At 40.0% G+C, this 19,083-nt stretch overlaps 1 protein-coding gene across 2 annotated transcripts in view; it reads right to left on the minus strand.

The window, feature by feature from the left end:
- LOC146984216 (plexin-A1-like) overlaps positions 1-19,083 on the minus strand; it is a 269,653-nt gene that overhangs the window by 63,264 nt on the left and 187,306 nt on the right. For both annotated transcript variants that reach the window (XM_085781169.1, XM_085781168.1), the window contains exons 11-12: positions 11,920-12,016; positions 3,367-3,590 (exon numbers count right to left, since the gene is read on the minus strand). In XM_085781169.1, coding sequence (XP_085637295.1) covers positions 3,367-3,590; positions 11,920-12,016 — 321 coding nt within the window. The remainder of the gene's footprint in view (positions 1-3,366; positions 3,591-11,919; positions 12,017-19,083) is intronic.

Genomic DNA, 19,083 nt, shown 5'->3' on the forward strand with positions numbered 1-19,083 from the left:
CTCTTTGTTACCAGGCAGAGACTAATGAACCTAGTTAATCTTAAAACAATTATGTCTAAAACCTGACCCTTACCCTGTACTTAATGAAGTAGCTTAACCTTTGAAGGTCTAACATGCAGTTGGTGCCGTTTGTCCAATTTATGGTCTGATCACATAATCATCTCTTGATTAAATAACTAGCATTGAAGATATATGATGAAAAATATACCTGGTTCTCTCATTATTTAAATTAACCTGTTCCTGGCTGAATGGTTGTTAGGTGAACAGTGAATTAGTGTTACATTCCCTGACGCAAAACCAACGGGGCTGATCCTCTCGATGGCTGATGTTGCTGCTTGATAAATAAAAGTTTTAAGTTATTGTGCCGCCTCCTCGGAAAGGAATAGTGAACTAAACAGAGCAAAATGAATCCATGCATCAAGAGAACAGAGACAACAGCCACTGTCCTCGTATCAAGATGTCTTTCACTTTCATAACTCTTTAGACATTTATTACCCCCAGTTTCACTCCACGTGTACCATTATCATAAAATAAGAACACATCACTCTTACTCTGCCTTCTCCTTCTCATGCCCTTGTGTACACGAGCACACACAGACACAGAGAAACACACACACTCACTGACGCATGAACACATAAGATAAACTTTGCTCATATACATAGATTCTTTTTTTTTCTTAATTTGCAAGTGCATGTTTAATGCACATATGAATGGACATATGCCAAAATGCAAATGGCCAGCTTGTGTCAGTACAAAACAGTTACGGAAGTGCAGAGAATTCTGATTGTCATTGTTCCACCACATTGTCAATTGATAATCAATAAAGAATTTTTTGATACAGGTTAGTAGTTAGAAGTGCTTCACATCTCACACAGTAGACATTTCACTAACTTTCTTATCCAGATCAACTTCAAGGCTATATCATCAGGCATTAGCCTACTATTTAAGAGTCAGGACCTCAATCACCCATGATCCAGCAACAGTGTGATCTGAACCTACCCCATGACCCCAAAAATGATTTGCCTCGTGTCAAGAGACAAAATCTCAGACACATGAGATAAAAAGCCTTCTTTATTCAGATTAAAAAAAGAAAAACGCAAGAAAGAAACTGACTGTCTCTAGTCATTTGATCAAAAACTGAGGCTTTGATGAGTCTTACTGCTCTTAAAACAAAATAAGAAACTGTGAATATTATCAGATTGTATCCAAGTTCTAAAAGAAACATGTTAACAGTCATTTTATGGAAGCTGAGAATGATTTTCCCTCCTTGTTTTGGATTGGCACTGAGGCTCTTATCCGGCAGGTAAGAAAATAAAAAAGTCCACAATCTTAAACAAAGAAAACCTGTAAAGAAAACCAACTTGAATGAATTTGAAATCTATAACAGGCTGGGCCAAGTGTTGTAAAGACATCAATACACAGAGAGACAGTATCATATAAAAATGAACACAACTTAAAGACAAAGAGGAATCAATACCAAACAAACCTTTACATGCCTGTCTCCAGAGTACCAGTTTGATGTAACAGTGAGTAATAATACCATTTCTGTGCCAAGGGCAGGCACAAGGTCCCAACATGTGTGGGTTTTAATAGCAACACATTAAAATAGAGCAGCTTTCATTCTCAGTTCAGGACACGTAGGGCTTTCATGACCACGGGGGCTTCAACAAAGAGAGCTGACGCAACGGCCTATCAAGGTTTACAAGCCTTGGATCTGCGCAGGTGACTCCACACTCCTCATGAACTGACAAGATTGGAGTTCAAAGAGAGAGTGCTGCTTTTCTTTACAGGTGACTTCAGAAATGTAACACTGGAGGGAATCCGAGGGAATTTTTCTTTCCTAACAGTGACCATTCCACTCTCTAAACTCATAGTGCCATCCTGTTTCACCTTAACATGTCCACTCGCAAGATCAAATAGAGACTTGAGTTCATGTTTCTTTACATTTGAAAACCACAGGGTTTAAAATAGGCCAAATCCATTCAAATTAAATAGTAGGATAAAGCAAATGACATAGTCTCAATAGCTGCAAAATGAACAATGAGGAAAATATGGCTTCTCCTGCTTTTTCATAAACTTTGAACTTGATTTTCATCTCGGCATCGTCTGTTTTGTTTTCAACATCATGAAAAAGTATCTGCTGGAGCCAAAGTGACTGTCACAGTAGCCGGTTTCAGAAGAGTGGGAGCAGCACTGAAGTTTGTGTGTTATAAAATAAAAAGGTTGGAGTAATTTTAACCTGAAATATTGGATATTAAACAGAGAGAGATACTTTTGAATGATTCCAGTTCATGTTTTATGTTTGCATACAGTAATTGCAGGGCTTATTATAACGGTTTGTGATATTTATAGTAGCTTTGCATCACTAAAATCCAACACAGACCGTCCTGTACATTGTTTTGTTTTGTTTTTTTATTGCAGTGAACGGTAATTTTATCTTCTATTATCAATAAATTGATGTTAAACCAGTGAATTAATTTAAAGGCAGTGGTTGAGTCTCCAGTATTAAGGACTACCATGCACTACAACTTGTTCTTATTTTTTTCTGATGGTGTTTGGAAATATCTAAAAGCTGATTTTCAGTTTGAACCACACTCAGCAAAGGTTTAAACTCCACATGTAAGCCCAGGCAATGATAGATGTTCTGTGTGGCTGGGCTATTTTTGTTTGACCATTGCTCAAAGGGCAGGGGTCACGCTGGTTTCCCATCAACTGCCAAAGTAGCATCCAACTCTATGTTTTTGAGCAGTGGCTCATGAAATGTTGTCTATATCATGTCAGCTCATCCATAAAGTGGAACTTTTCTGTGATTTGGAGTTGACTCAGTTGTGTGTGAAAGGAAGCCAGGCTCAACACTTTCTGTCTGTGTACCTGGCAACCATTCCATTAACAGTAAAAAAAAAAAAAAAAAAAAAGAGAGAAAAAAAGCAAATAAATAAATAAATAAAAAAGCCGCTCAGTGGGTTTTTGTGTAGCAGATTTTCTCTTCTTGGGTGCATTTGTGTGGGAGAGACTTGAAGAAAAGACAGAATACCTTTTAAATTTGGGCATGTATGTAAGCACAGAATAGTTCATAAACCAAAATCAGAGTAACAGATGGCATTCATACTGTGTAACATGCACATACAACAGAAAGTCTGTATGACCCCATAAACATAGAAATGAAAACATATCACACTCAGCTGAAAAGCTACAATTGTCGACTTGCAGACACACACAGACAGAAAAATGCATCAATGCCTGAAAATACATCCCCTCAATTACACATAATCAGTAAATATTGCATCCTGCTCAATGTGTGTGGTGAGCGGTGGCATCTACAGTATGCAGCCACACCAAGAAAAACACACACCCACACATGCTTACCTTAGTGATCTTTGGGTGGGTGCAGCGGCTGTTTCCAGAGGTGGCATGCATCCACCCTCCACCTTCAGCCAGCTGCAGTGGGAGGTGGGAATTTCCTCCGCCGGTGCACTCCTGCCTGAGGGAGCACTTTCTGTCTTGGACACACCAACCGCATTCGAACCGGGGATCAGCCTTCAGACACATACCACAGCTGTCCCGCAATGCTCTGCACTTGTACAGGTGGGCTGGTTGAGAGACGGAAAGAGTGGGACAGAAACAGATGTAATATAGAGATTGCCAAGACACGTGACCAACTGGGCGGCAACGTCATCAGAAACGCAAAGGATTGTGGGTATCTTTGGCCAATTTCCCCCGATCTACATAGCGCGCTAGACATGGACAATGTAAATAATAACAAAAGTACAATAAAAAACAGAATTAACTGGCACAATGCAGCGGGCAAAGGAAAACAACAAAGAACCATACCGCCTAAAACTAAATCCAGCCGCAAATAAACGATACGAGGACAAAATAAAGACAATCAAAGGGCTGGATCCCTATGAACATGGTGTGGTCCGCTGACATTAACCTGCTGCCCAACTTCCAGCACCCATATATATATAATTATTACACGGCTCTATTAAATGCTGCTCTGATTGGTCCAGCGCTGCGTTCTGCGGTCTGTTATTTCTGTATAACGGACCTTCGTCACGTATAACAGACCGTTGCTAGGGACGCCGCTCTGATCAGCGCAGCACAGAAAAGAGAAACTATGCAGGATATTTACCTTGTGTTTCATTTTTACCGTCATTAAACAGCGTCGGACTAACAGTGATGTTAGAGATAAATGACTTGTAACTTGTTACAAGGAGAGTGGAGGCTCCTTCCACATCGTGGCTGGAAACCAAACCTGCTGATCAGAGCCTCTGACCCGGTGTCACAGCTCTCCTCTCGTCTCGGTGGCACCGCGGCTCCGCGACACAAACGCACCCCGTAAACAGTAAAGTTAATCTCTTGTTTATGACAGATACGACTACACACAATACACACATCTTAACACGTGTATGGTAATCTATCGATCCACTGATTGATTATCAAAGGCTTCAAATGCACGAACGGGAGGAGGCTCGGCAAAACAGCGGAAGTGACCCGGTCTTGCAGATTCGCTAAATGCAATTTTAAATCGATGAAAGTCGTATTTTGATCAACATTATGTTTCAAATTAATTATTTCACTCGTAAACCGTGTAATAAGCGGGATAATGTACAGTTGGTCGGTTGTTATGGAGAAATAAACCCCTTCATGTTGAATGAAACCGGGTTCCATACAACCTGTCGGGGTTTATTTCTCCATAACAACCTCCGAACTATACATTATCCCTTACTTATATGGTACTAAATGTAACTTTTTGCCCTGTCTATCGTGCGAACGACTGTTGCAGTTCACAACACAGCAGGTTGATGGCATCTTCAAACCAGAGCAGTAGATATTTGAAACTAGCGTTCTTGCCTCCACAAATTCAAAGTCTGGCGCGTTTGTTTGTGCCAAAGTTTCCCACAATGCTTTGCGTTCCCCGCCGGGAATACGTCATGATGACGACACGCTGGCAATCTCTATAGCTGAAACTGATGAAGTAGGCTATAGTCAAAAATGTAGTGGGCTGCTTTGGAGAATGAAATTGTCTCAGTGTTTTGAACAAAAGTTTCTCATTATTAGCATTAACTAAATGTTAGATGTTCACTGTAATACACTAATTAAAAGAGTGGCAGTAAAATTAAATTCTACATGTTAACATGATTAGCATGCTAGCTTCCTTAATGAGAGTTTACAAGCTAGCAAGCTAACATAGCTAGGCTAATTGAGCATGGTTAGCGTTAATTTCAGAGTCACACCCCTATTTCATATAGTTTAATGTTTCAGCTTTTAATACAGTTACAGTATAACCCCCAGTATGAAATAATTTGTATGAAAAATAAAACCAAAAAACTAGCACACAAATGCAAAATCAAATGTGTTGGGATCATAGCAAGTCCCTACTGTCTCTTACCTTGCACTTTTATCCAACAATTTCATAAACAAACTTATACTCCACAGTTTGAGGTTTTACAAAACTAAAAAACAAAACAAAGTAAAGGTTCTAATAGACACTGTCTTTTTTAGACCATACCGGTGGGCTACTTTCTGTTTACAAACTTCAACCTCAGCTAATCTTTCCAGATACTAGTACCTTATAGGCAGACTTAACCCATAAGGACCCACGGTGACACGGGTGTCACACTGCCTTCAAGTGTCCTGGAAAGCCCCTTACACATATTTATGTTGAACTTTTAATTCATAAAGTCCCTAAGTGACATCTACTCAACATCCTGGTGCAGTCACATGACTCTCTGTGAATCTCTCTATCCATGACAACATTTCCAAGATGGTGGCCAGCAGAGTTGGCACATTTCACAGAGGCCGCTACTTTTAAAAAGCTTGCTTTGTGTCAATAAAATAAGCCACCACCCATTTCACAATGCAAATCCTTTTATAACATGTCCCTTGTTGTATTTAACCTATTCTGACCTCATTTTTTGAAGAAACTCATATAAAACAACTTAAGAAAATATTGCTGTGACATATACGTCACATCGGGCCTTAGCCTTAAAAAAGTCAGGAAAAATACCATGTGACGCCTATGTCACAATGAGGAAAATGGGAAAGAACTGCTCAATTAAATTAGGTGATTCAGGTATTTTGAATTAATATACTCTATGTTGTTCAATTTAAAACATAATTTAAAAATGTTAACATAAAAATAATGTCAAATTCAATCAATATTTAATCAAATGATATATCAGTCCGGAAATTGAACCACAGATTTAGCAGAGACACTCTTCTCAGTAAATGAACAAGATTTTAGTATCCCATGCTGGTCCCATATTAATGTAATTATGCTTTTTTGCTGTATTTTCTGTAACAAAATAGGATACAGTGTTCAGGATGTACTGACGACCATCAGACGTGCAATAGATGTTGTATACAGAACAACAAATACAGCAAAGAAGAATGAGAGTTTACATAAGAAAATATTAGGAAACAAATAAGAAAAGTTAACTCAGTCAAACAGTCATGAACCAGGTTTGAGACAAGGGTTCTGGACTGCTGTACTGATGGGAGAGAGGGTCCCATGTGGTGCATTGTGAGAGAAGGACGTTTTACCCAGCTCAGTTCTGACGAATGGAATATGACCCAACTATCAGTTCTGTGATTGGGTACCAATGTTTTGTGATTTCATAGTTAACAGAGATGATAAATAAGGAGACAATAACTGTGACAGGGCTTTAAAAATGGATAAAAACCAATGCTGTTTTCCCCTTACTGTCAGAAATGACCAGCCGACATTTTGATAAAGAGTGCCGTGATGAGTATTATATGAATCATTGGAAATGAAATGTAAGGCAGAGTGGTAAACAGCATCCAGGGGAATCAAAGTGGAACTAGCAGCTCTTCCATAGATGTCATCTCCATAGTCTAAAACAGAGAAAAAATAGTGTCTCCAATTTTTTTCCTGTGGTGAGTAGGAAAACGGTGCTTATTTCTGTATAGAAAGCCAAGTATTGTTCTTAGTTTAGCAATGAGGGTGGTGATATGGTGCTTAAAATTAAGACAACTGTCCATCCAGATGCCAAGGTATTTGTAGTTGGAAAGAAAATTGTGGTTGCACAGCTTTTAAGGCTTCAGTAACTGGTTAAAGCCTTCAATATGAGGCAATATTCGCATTTCTATAGTGTTTGCCCTTTTTTGTTGTGAAACTTGTCTTAAAAAGGTGTTAATAGTAACCAGCAAATTTGTAATTTTGATATATGTTATGGAAATGCAAATAAAAGGTCAAATTTGTGTTACAGAGCAAAAGAAAATGTTAAGCCCATTTATTTTCAAGTGAAAATTTAAGATACCAAAAACGCCCGATGTGACATATATGCAACATTCCAGATCTCTGACAATAGGTGGCGCTATTTCAAAAAAAACTTCAAAAATGTGTTCCATGCATTCCACTTGGTCTGTGTTTCACCCCACTTAATTTTCCTTCAAGGATAAATGGGTCTGGGTTCTTATGGGTTAAAGCAGAAGTAAGCGATCCGGTCGTTTTGGCTAACTTCCTGTCAGCGGATGGAGTTAGCAGTCCCCGCCCTCGTCCCTACGTCAACACATGCACACGCATCGTCCTCAGTCTATGCAACTGCCCCTTTGGCGTGCACACACAGAGAGAGAGAGGACCGCCCCTTTATGCCGTTCTCTCTCCTCAAGGTTGTAGGATACAAGGAAAGTTTTCTCCTCGGCTTACAGCAGAGCAGAGTGACTGACAGACCCGTGTTTCGGACCAAACACTCTATATAAGTGATTGCTGTCGGAAGATATAACGATTTAAGACTTATATTAACACAAACATTTCGCTTACTTCTGCTTTAACTCTGATAAATAAACCACATTCATTCAAATAAACTGTGTTTCATTCTACATTGTAAAGATGTTTATATTTCTTCATCTCTTTTTACTAAACGTTTGAGGAAAATATATTTTTTTGTTAATTTTCTACAACTATTATAGGTTCATAGCCTAGCAATAAGCTCTGTAGCCTATCTATAGCCTAATTCAAATGCCTGGACTAGAAGCTTTATGTGTTTGGGTGGGTATTGTTATTTTCATTGAACATAAAGTTCTGTGAGTTGTTCATTTGAAAGAAAAAAAAAAAGGTGGCAAGAAAAAAGTAATCAGGTATTTATGTGTCTGTGAGCTTCAGAGAGAGCAAAGGACCGGCATAAATGAATGTTAATCACCCACATAACACCTTAAACCTTGAGTAGGTGATTATTACCACTCTGAGGCTGTGACGATGAGAGAACTGTTCCCACAGATAAATAGAGGAAAAAAAATTAAAAAACATGAACAAGAGACCTGGAGGGATATTAGAGAAATTAATTCAACAGGTAATGTCTTCTAATGCCAACAGGGAATTGATAATTTGTTGTGTATAAAACCATTCCCTAAACTCTGCCGAGTGGAAAAAGTCATTAAAAGTAAAAAAATATATATATTAATAAATAAATAGATAAATAAATAATTACAACCTCAAACACCTGAGAAGTTAGAGGGGAGGGAGATGAAAGAAAACAGGGGAGAGGGGGAGGATAAATTTTAGCTACGCTTGTTAACAAAACAGCAACAAGAATTGTTATGAATTTAAAGATGGTGAGGCCCCGCGAGGCTGAGAGAATCGGAGGGAAGAGATAGAGCAGGAATGAGCGAGAGGTTGTGAGGAAATAAAAGGGAGGGGGAGAGAGAGACGTGGAGAGAGACCAAAACAACAGAGAATGTGAAAAACAAATAGAGGAGGGGAGGTCACATGCAAACAAGACAAGAAAATATACCGGTAAATGGATAAGATCTTTTGATTTTTGTTTGTTAGCACTTATCATCTGTTAATCTCCATCATAATTATCTCTGTTGATACTGATATTGCCAAAACCTGCAGGCAGGTTTGTTTGCCGTCACACCAGCTAAACAGATTTGAAATTAACTAAAGTGGAAAAACATAGGGGGGGAGAAAGAGAGAAAAAAACAGAGCAACAGAGCATGCGAGAATCTCCTCCCTTCACCTCCTCCTCGGCAGACATACGGCAGCCGGACTTCAAAGCGAGCGTCTTTAGGATCCATCTGCCTGCCTCGGCCCTTCGCTCGCCCTAATCTGATTAGCCACGGCTCAGCTTAAAAGTAGCGCGACACTAATTAATCTGAACCAAATGAATGATTTAATTAACATTAACATCTCCACTTTACACCGGGGCAAAACCGGGTCAGCGGCGAGCAGCTCTGCCTCAGACGGATAATACAGCTCCAATTCAGAAAGAAAGAGACAGGGATGGCGCGTGGAGGGGATTAATAAAGGATGGAGAGAAAAAGGAGGAGAAAAGGAGAAGGTCTTTATGAGATTTGTATGAGTGAGGACGGGTTTATAATGCACGTTTTTAACAAGCATTAGACCTTCAACACTAAGCATTGCATTGAACTTGTATAATCCTAATGGGTATTCTGTGAGGCTTTAGAACAAAATAACCATAAAATATCTATTGGGGTGTGATAAGGTTGTTGATTCATACTTATTATTAATCCATAACCTAGCCAGCTGTTTCGCAAGTCTGTCTTTGGCTTCTTTTGAGAAATCCTCCAATGACCTGGGACGCTGCCTGCATAAAATCCTTGCCACCTAGAAAGCCGAGAAGCACGTACTGCTCACTCATAGTCATAACATGCTTGTCAAGTTCACACACACACACACACACACACACACGCACACTACCTCTAAGATCATTGGATTTCACACTCCAAAACTCTCAGAGCTCCACACCATCCTGTCACATGCAAAACGCTCACTGTGGCACACATCCCTGGGGCCTGTTTCAGGAGCTATCAGGATAACTTTGCTGTATAAAACCTCACATTGGAAAGATGGATGTCAAAAGCGCAGTGATGAGTTTTATTCAAAGTCATCCATATAACCCCATATAACCTCTAAAAAAGGAAAAGAAACACTCTCTAGTCTACACAGTATGAAGAGGCACCCCATGATTCCTCACAGCTCACAGTTTTCAGCAACACTTTATTTTCAAACTATCAACAGGAAGCAGTGAGGAAATTTGGGAATTTTGAGGTGCTGCAACAAATCATGATGTGGCGGGTCTGTGTTTTCAAAACAGTATGATGTTTGTTCTCTCTGAAGTATTTCAGTGCCACCTGTGTTAATATAGTCACTCCAAGGCGGATAGGCTATTGTGAAATGACACATAACAAGTAAAATCTTGTCAGTGATTAAAGCATTGGATGCCTACAGTAAATCATATTTATTCAACTTTACATTTTATTTATTCATCATTATGGGAGACAGCAGGTTACGCATAAATGTTTTTAACCAATTGTCGCAGAACTGTATCTTCTGAGTCCTGTCTGATCTCTAATCTATAACATGCCATATCCTCTAAAGAGGTAAATCTAGGGCCAGTCACAGTTTCACAGCTCGACAAATTAAGAGTAATTGTGATATTTACGACTTAAATACCCTAGATGCTAACAATGACAACATAGTCACATAATGTTTACAACTGTGTGTGAGCATACTAATGTACAGAAAAAAACATACACAGTACAGCTCGGACTGATGGCATTGTAGGTATGTGGTCATAAGACTTTGGAAATCATAAATTGGACCTGATGGTTTGAATCAACAGGGTTTAGGATGCATTATCATGATACATGGGAACTTGGATGGCAGTTTGTCCAATATTTGTTGCAGTAGCTGAGTTTCGGACAGTGTGGTGGAATGACCACCTTACACATTGTCGGCTGTCATTTTGTTGTAGGTGTATTCAGTTTTGTGTTGTCTGGAAAGCAGAAATCATGAAGTTACATAGTTAGACAGGTAACTTATTTACAGTATATGCGCATCATCACTAGCTCTCTGTCATTATATCTGAAGGTCTAGCTCAACAACACAGAATCCAGGATCCATCTACTCCATTGAACAGAAATGGGATTATTTCTGTTGTTGTGACAGCTACGACACTTCTGAGCACATGGTAAACACAGGATGTTTAATCCCCCGGAGAGAATCTCTGAGCACAGACCCCCAGAAAAGCTTGAAGAAGCACATTTTAAACAAAATTACACTAGCAGGAGAATTAGGTCATGACCGATAAGCAACTAATTTCCAAGCAATCTGCAAAATGAACTGCATGTCTGACATTTATCAAAATGAGGTCAGATACAACACAAAGGATGTAAGATTAAAATGTGCATGTGTGTCTTTTTAAAACCGCAATGAATGGTGAATGAAATCGACAAAAAAAAAAATAGAAAAGAACAGAGTGGGGAGGGTTAGTTAATCTGACTCTAGACATGCAAATTCAGAGCAAAAGACTTTATGACACACTTGAGAGCAAGACTTATATTATCTTGTGTAATGGGACGTCTAAAATCATTAGCCTCCACCACCCAATATATTACACTTGATAAAGAATTTAGAATTGGTAATTGTTTTCCACTTCATGCACAAATAGCGATTAAAAATAATAAATGCCATCCCTCCATGTCGCTTTCTGTTTTTCTTTATCATTCCCTTTACTCTCATCTACCCCCCGCCATTACATGGTGCATTTATCAACCTGTCATCCACCCATCTTTCTTGCTCTTCATCCTTTCTTCTGCCTATCTCTTTCTCCATTTGTTTATCTTCCTCTCTAACATCCATCCCTATTAATTTCTGTGTTGGATGTTTTGTTTGTTATCATTGCCATCCATCAATCACTCCCCCTGCCCCTCTCTTATCCCAGAGACAAGAACAGTGTTTTTCCAAACTAATGGTACACTTTCACCTTTCTCCCTGATAGCTGTCAAAAATGAAATTACAGATTTCTTATGAAGGGGAAACACTGCACACGGTATTGTTGGCTTCACAGAAAATCATTACCGACAGATAAACAAGCAGGAGAGTCTCATTTTTTTCTTTTTTTTGGTTGGGCAACAAAGAAAGCGTTCTACCTTGAATGTTGAACGGGTTGTCAATGACAAAGTTTCCATTCCACACCACGGAGAGGTCGACTGGTAGGTCGCTGATGTCACTGCCCTCGTAGTCATACTGAGAGAGACACACAGACACAGACAGCGTGTGAGAGAAACGTGTAAGAAAATTGTTGATTTATAATGGATTCAATGCAAATTTGGAATTGTATGAGATATTGTTTCATTTGCATAGTGATTCGCCCCGGCCTGTTCATTGCAGACAGTGATACAGCCCGAGCATGAACACATGCATAAATCCATATTCACCAAAACAGACATATTTCATAAATACACACAGAGAAATAACAGATGGGTTACAGTTGAATGGGCATGGCTGAATGGAGAAGGAGGGAGACCGAGATGGAGGGAGAGAGGACATGGGACGGGTGATGAGAGGAAAATGGGAGAAGGGATGAGGACGAAGAGGAAGAGGAAGAGGGGTGGTCAGGAGCAGTGAAAGCAGACAGGAATCGGACACCGGTGGACATGTGAGAGGACCTTATTCATTTACACATGAGCTAAGTGGTGGGATGAGGGTAAGGCAGAGATAAGATAGGGGCTAGTGTAAAGTGAAATTGGCATTTCCAATTTGCTCCCTGACACACTGGATTTGGAAGACACGGTTCGACCAGCTCATATGGGCAACAGGCCCTGAGACAGACACATGCACACACACACACACACACACACACACACACACACACACACACACACACACACACACACACACACACTTAGAGTCAAAACTTTTCTCCACAATCTCTCTGATCCAGCTCCATACCAAGCATATGGAGGAGTGAATGTGATGTTCACATATGATGTGACATGTGCGGAATCACTCCGGTTTATGCTAATAGACTAAACACATAATGACATGCATGGGTTGTCTGTATACCAGCAAAGTCTATAAGCAACTGGAATATATAAAAACATGTGCTATTTCAGGGATGGTCTCAGGTCAGTGTAGAGAGCCTTGAGGTGATGAGATAAAAAGTAAACAGAGGAAAAAGAAGAGTAAAAACAAGAGGACAAAGGAGTGAAAGGAAAGCGTGTAATCAGCCACATAAGACGGGATGTGGGAAGTCTGGATCTCTACTGCGACAGTGAGAAGCTGAGAGAAGCAAAGGCCAGTGAAACCACAGGATTCTGGGAGGTCAGCAGCTCCGGAGGAGAGGGATTCAACCAAAACACTCTTTTGCCACAAAGGAAATGCTGATTGATCTTATTCCCTTCCCACTATAGTTCAGTGGGACTCTAATCCATCACGCATGAGGTAGGATGTTGATTTTATTAGCATCACTATTACATCCCACTGGCTGAAGACCTGTGTATGGCAGCCAGTGTCCCGGGTGAAACCACAGGACCCACACGCACACACATGCCCTACTACTCCCCCTCTCTCCGCGGAGAGGCTCCCATTAAACTTTAAGGGTTTCGACTTGTTTGCCATCACCAAAACACTAGGTGAGCTTGTTCTCTTGTCACTCCCTGCCCACTCTGCTGCCCGCCACATCATGCTTTATTCATACTGTCACATGGTTTAAAACGCCGACACAAACCACAGTGTGACACAGCGACACCGTGCCACCAGTCACACCAAGCGTCACCCGCTGTCTAACCCCGCTTCCTGGGGCACGCTTGGGAGTAAAAGATGATTTGTAGGCTGATGCAAAGCTGAGAGAAATTCAGTGAAAGGAGAAGAGGCAACAGAGGGACAAAGGCGAGGGAGTCTACGGCCATGCCAGCACTTCAGTGAGCCTATACTCGGGCACAGCTGCACTTTGAGCTATGTGCTAACAGTAACAATGCTAATATACTGATAATTATCATGCAGTGTTCACGCCTCATCTCGGCTAATATTTGCTAAAATTGCATCAAAGACAAAGAGCATGGTGCTGGATGAATAAGTCTGATAATCTTGTATGTTATTAAAATCCTCTACATATTTCACTTGGCGTCAGAGAAAAAGTTTGGGATTTTCAAATTCAGCAGGATTGGTGTTCAGTAATGTCAGTAAAATTTACATACATTATTAATCCATCATACTGGTCTTATCAGTCACCAGTTATTGCTCTACCCTGACCTCTGACATTCAAAATGAGTTTCTTAACATATTTAGTAGTAGTTGGTGGCACCTGGTATTAGATTAAACCTCGCTCCCCCCACCCCCATATTTTAAGGTTTAAATTAAAAGAACAAGCAATTTCCCATCAACAAAAAATCCCATTTTCATTTTTATAAACAATACAGTATTAGACCACTGTGTAGTAGTTCATCTTCTCATTGAAATTATGCTTAGTAGACATGAGATTACAGCTAAGGTGACCTTTTTTTAAGGATCTGCATCTGGATATTGAGTTCAATTTTGTAGTTCACGAGTTGGACCAAAGTCTGGCACAGTCTGGGTTTTCAGGAATTATGACTTAGACAGAAATTAATTTGTTTGGCTGCCTGTATTAAACAGTAAATAAACTCCTTCAAATATTGTGTCATTGTAGTGTCATTTTGTTTTATGTAGACCCTACTGGAAACTGCACTTGGACTCTTTCGTGAGTGGGACACAGGACACAAGACACAGTAGGCTACTGGCTGTTAAAATATGGCAAATTCTGAAAACCTTTAGGGAAACAAAAGGTATCTGTTTCATTTATTTACTTGTTTATTTTTTGATCACTTAATTTTATCCATGTACAGTATATAGATATAAATGATGTGTCTGTGTTAGTAAGAGTGAATGTGATCTGTCTGTAGGTGTGCTACTGTACCTCTGGGGCTGCAGAAGAAAAGGGGGAGGAGCAGGGCTTTAACCAATATATTGACATGAACTGTGCTGTAATCAAACTGTAGCTAATGACCATGTCTTTCCTTGGATACAGTCAAATGCTAAACCGATAAAAAAAAAAAAAGTCATTTGAGAAATCCATTCCAGCCTCACATCACTCTTGCTTTGACTCACAGACTGAGACCAAGTCAGAGCTTTACCTAAAGTCATCTTTCTTTAACAAAAAAAACAACAACTCTCTCAGGGCTTAATGAGGAACTGTAGCTGTCTTTTGTTTTGTATGATTTATTATCCATGCATGCTTGTGTTTTCTGAATTTCCTGCATTTAATTATGTTTTTTGTCTCTGAGCCATTCCACTCTGGGTTACCTCTTTGGCCTCCATGTAGGATTTCTTCCATACTAGGCATTCCTCTGGTCTACTGGAGATTACAGTACGTGCTTGCCTGCAGCTTACTGCAACAACTGATTATGGCAGTATAGGGAAGATACGGCTTCCTTCAGAGAAACCAATGGCTCCTGTTTGAAATGCTCACATTTTTAACTTGCTGAACTTAACAGCTGTTGACAACTGATCAGCGTGTCAATAACTAAGCTTTGATCTTAAAGTGGCTGCACAAGTGCTGTTAAAAACTGTTTATTGGAGGAGCCCTGTAGGTAAAAGTTGTTCTCTCTGCCTACTGAGAGGCCCCTTAGCTGGCCTGCTGTCCTGACTTCCCTCCCCTGAGCGTCCAGAGCTGCTGGAGATGAGTAATCAGACTCATTACTGAAGCCTCTGGCCAGCTCCTCCATGTCACTGCATGTAATTAATCTACCTGAGCCAACTCATAGTGTAGCCCCCTCTAGGGAAGGGAGGGAAGAGGAGGAAAGGGAGGGGAAAGGAGAGGAGAGGAGAGGAGGAAAAGCAGCGGACGCAGTATGGTTGGTTGGATGAAAGTGGAGGACAGCTTAAGAGGAGATAAGGGGAAAGTGAGAGCAGTAGAATTAGGAAAAGAGGAGAGAAGATTAGGAAAGAAACAGAGGGCAAAGTGGAAATCAGGGAGAAGCAATGAGAGGCAGTAAAGGATGACAAGGAGAGAGTAGTAGAGGGACAGAAAGGGGGAGAGAAGAGCAAATGGGATAGAAAGAAGAGTAGAGGAGAGTAGGAGAGTTTGAACAAGGAGGCGATAAGGCTGAGGAGAGTATAGAGAGGAGGAGGAGGTGGAGGAGGAGGGGCGTTGAGAGGGGACAAGGGAGGGAGTGGAGGTGACAACAGGAGAAAAAAGGAGAGGGAGGGGAGGAGGTGTAAAAAGTACAAGGTGAGCACAAAGCCGTCCCTGGCCTCATTACAGTAACACACCAGCCTGGCTGGGGTTCATTCGTTATCTGCTCCTGCACTCGTTTATTCTCTCGCTACATGAATCGTCTCCATGGATTGCATGTCTCCATGGACTGTATGAATAGATATGGCAGTGTGTGCATGTGTGTGCGTGTGTGTGTGTGTGTGTCTAAGAGAGAGAGCACGAGAGCAAGCGCGTGTGTGTGTGTGTGTGTGTGTATGAGTACATGCTTGAACGTCTGAACTGAAAACTGCCAGTGTTAACAAAACAGAGCAGCTGGCTGGTGAGGGAGGCGAAGGTAGGGAAAAAAAGGAGAGCTGTGCATATGTGTGCGTGTGCATGTGCAGGTCACCCTTGTGTAATTAGTCATGTTGAAGGATACATTGAAGGATAACGTGTGTTAAAAATACACGGCTATAACACACACTTACACACACAGTATTTCAATGGGGCTTTCAGTTGAGCTTCTTTTGTTTGTGCACCAATAATGTATAAATTAATACAATCTGTAAAAAAAAATGCTAGCATTACTTTTCACACGTCACCTAAAACATTCATATCTGTAAACCTGTGTACTCTGATAGCAGTGGAAGAGGCTTGTGTTTTTTATGTAAATAAAGTATTAATAAAACTGTATAAAATCAATATTTACGAGTCTTGCTTTCAAGTTCCTCCTATCACTTTCACCAAATAAAACATCAAAAGTAAAAGCACTCCAAATATGATAAATATGAGGCAAGAAAAAGTCACAAAATCAATTAATACACATTCTTATTCAGTCTTTTTTTAAGACTTTTCTCATCTTCATCTTTGGTGAAATAATGGACAGTTTTGGGATCAAAAAGTTCCTATTCCTAACTATTATGATGACATGATATTTGAAAAGTGACCCGAGATTACCTCTGTTATGATTTTGTTTTATAGGAGTAAAAATGATGGCTTAACTGTGAAATAAATGGAGTAAAAAGTGGACTAGAAGTTCCCGGTGGCAGAAATTGGAAAAACAACGTTCTACTCATGCATACTGTAGTTCATGAGTAAAATATGTTCTACACTTATAACAAACTATTTAGGTTACTTCCCATTCCTGGTACTTATAATAACCATTCCTAGCAATTTTGGGCATGATTAGCATGATTATGGTACTTGTGGGTATGGTTAGGAAGGTCATTGCTTTCTGTTAAGGTCAGGGAAAGACTGTTGTCTTAGAGAAAGTCAGCAGAATGAGAGAATGGACTGATAAAATATTTATTTATATTAAAAAAATATATGTCCTTGATGTTAATTTGATGTTTTAGTAGCAAATGTTTCATTTCAGAGAGAAAATTGTACTTTCTTTATTCCACTGCATTTATCTGAAAGACATACTGATATTAAATTCTTAAATTCAGCTCCACATTGACCAACTATAGATATTACACAATAATGCATTAGTATAGTATGCATAATGTGCAGTGATAGTAGTCTTATAACACATGTATTCTCAGTTTAAGCGTTAGTACTCAAAGTGCATTTTTTATGTGCAATTATCTTATTTCTCTATTGAATCACAATGTTGTTTTACTTGAGTGTCTACTACCTGCACCACTGTGTACACCAGGCAGCAGTACACAGGCTGCAGTCTCTGCTGTCAAACATGTGAGTTTTCTCCATCATTCATCATCATTGACCTCCTCCTTGTGACTTCTATAACAAATTACTGTTCCAAAATGCACTTGGCAGGGTAAATTAGTCACTATATAAATGTAATTTGTAGGAGGTAGTGTTGCAGAGAAACATAAACGTCTGTATAGTGGACCGTATATTGCACAGGCACTATGTGTAAAAGGATCATGTTTGTGGAAGTCAGGGAACAGTCTAGACTGTGGCCAACTCGGTCTGTGAACACAGAGACGCACCCTGTCATCCTCTAAAAAAAATGCACTGTGCTGCTCACTCGCATGCCTGATACATGGGACTTAGAGCGGGAAGTTCATACACACACAGTTACACACACACGTAGCATTTGATAGCCTATGTGTGTCAGTGTAATAAATCATGTAAAGCAGGTTGCTGGTTGTTGCTGATGCTACAGTCTCCGTCTGCTCCACATGATTAGGAAGAGGATCATGTGGAGAATCTCCATATGTCTGCCTCACACTGGGCTTCCAAACCCCTGGGGAGGGTGTGTGTGTTTGTCCATGAAGAAACCAGTAGGTATCATCGCAGCTTGCACGCACCCTATCTGTGCGCGCCTGCGAGTGTGAGTGGGTGTGTTTGTGTGCGCCTGCCAGCATGTGTTTTCCTGTGAGCGTCCCACTGCGCATCCATGCATACTTTGGGTCCCTGGTGTATTTGCGTATGCAAGTTCAATGTTTCAGTGTTTGGCGAGAGGCTAAATAATGCACAAAGAGACAGTAAGATTAAATGGATGAGTGTACGTCTACTGCTGGCTAATTTTCTCTGTGATTTATTACACTCTACTGTCCCAGCTGTGATACATGTACACACACTTGCCTACTGAGGATACTGAATACAATGGTTACTGGTGTGCAGGTTCTCAATCATAGAGAGATCTTCTGCTGTGTGTGTTGAGTGTCTGGATTAACTCTTTCATTCTCAGATTTCTTCCCTAAAATGCACTGATTATTACAGATGAAAAGTAATTGCTTGTGAAGGGGAGACTAACATTTATACCACTGTATCAATATTTTATTATTATACATGTGTAAAATGAAAGGGGACATTAGTTAAGAAGAATCCACAGAGAATTAAAACATCTTTGCTCTCACTTCTATGGAGCAGTCTAATGTCTTTCATTTGGCTATAATGATTTCATCTTAACTGTTTTGCTTCACTCTTATTGCTCTCATCCATATTTTTTGCCCCACATGGAAACTTCTCAGACAAACCCAGTATTAATTATAAATAGCTGTAGAATCAATAAAAGAATAACTAACAAATCAAAAAGATAAACACATTATTATTAAAAGGGCACTTTTAAAGATTTAGTATTTGATTTTCATAATGTCACAAGAGACACATTTCAATCAGAATCCAAGAT

Source organism: Trachurus japonicus, chromosome 7, assembly GCF_045865225.1.
Source record: "Trachurus japonicus isolate A0001 chromosome 7, Traja_1.0".
NCBI lineage: Eukaryota > Metazoa > Chordata > Actinopteri > Carangiformes > Carangidae > Trachurus > Trachurus japonicus.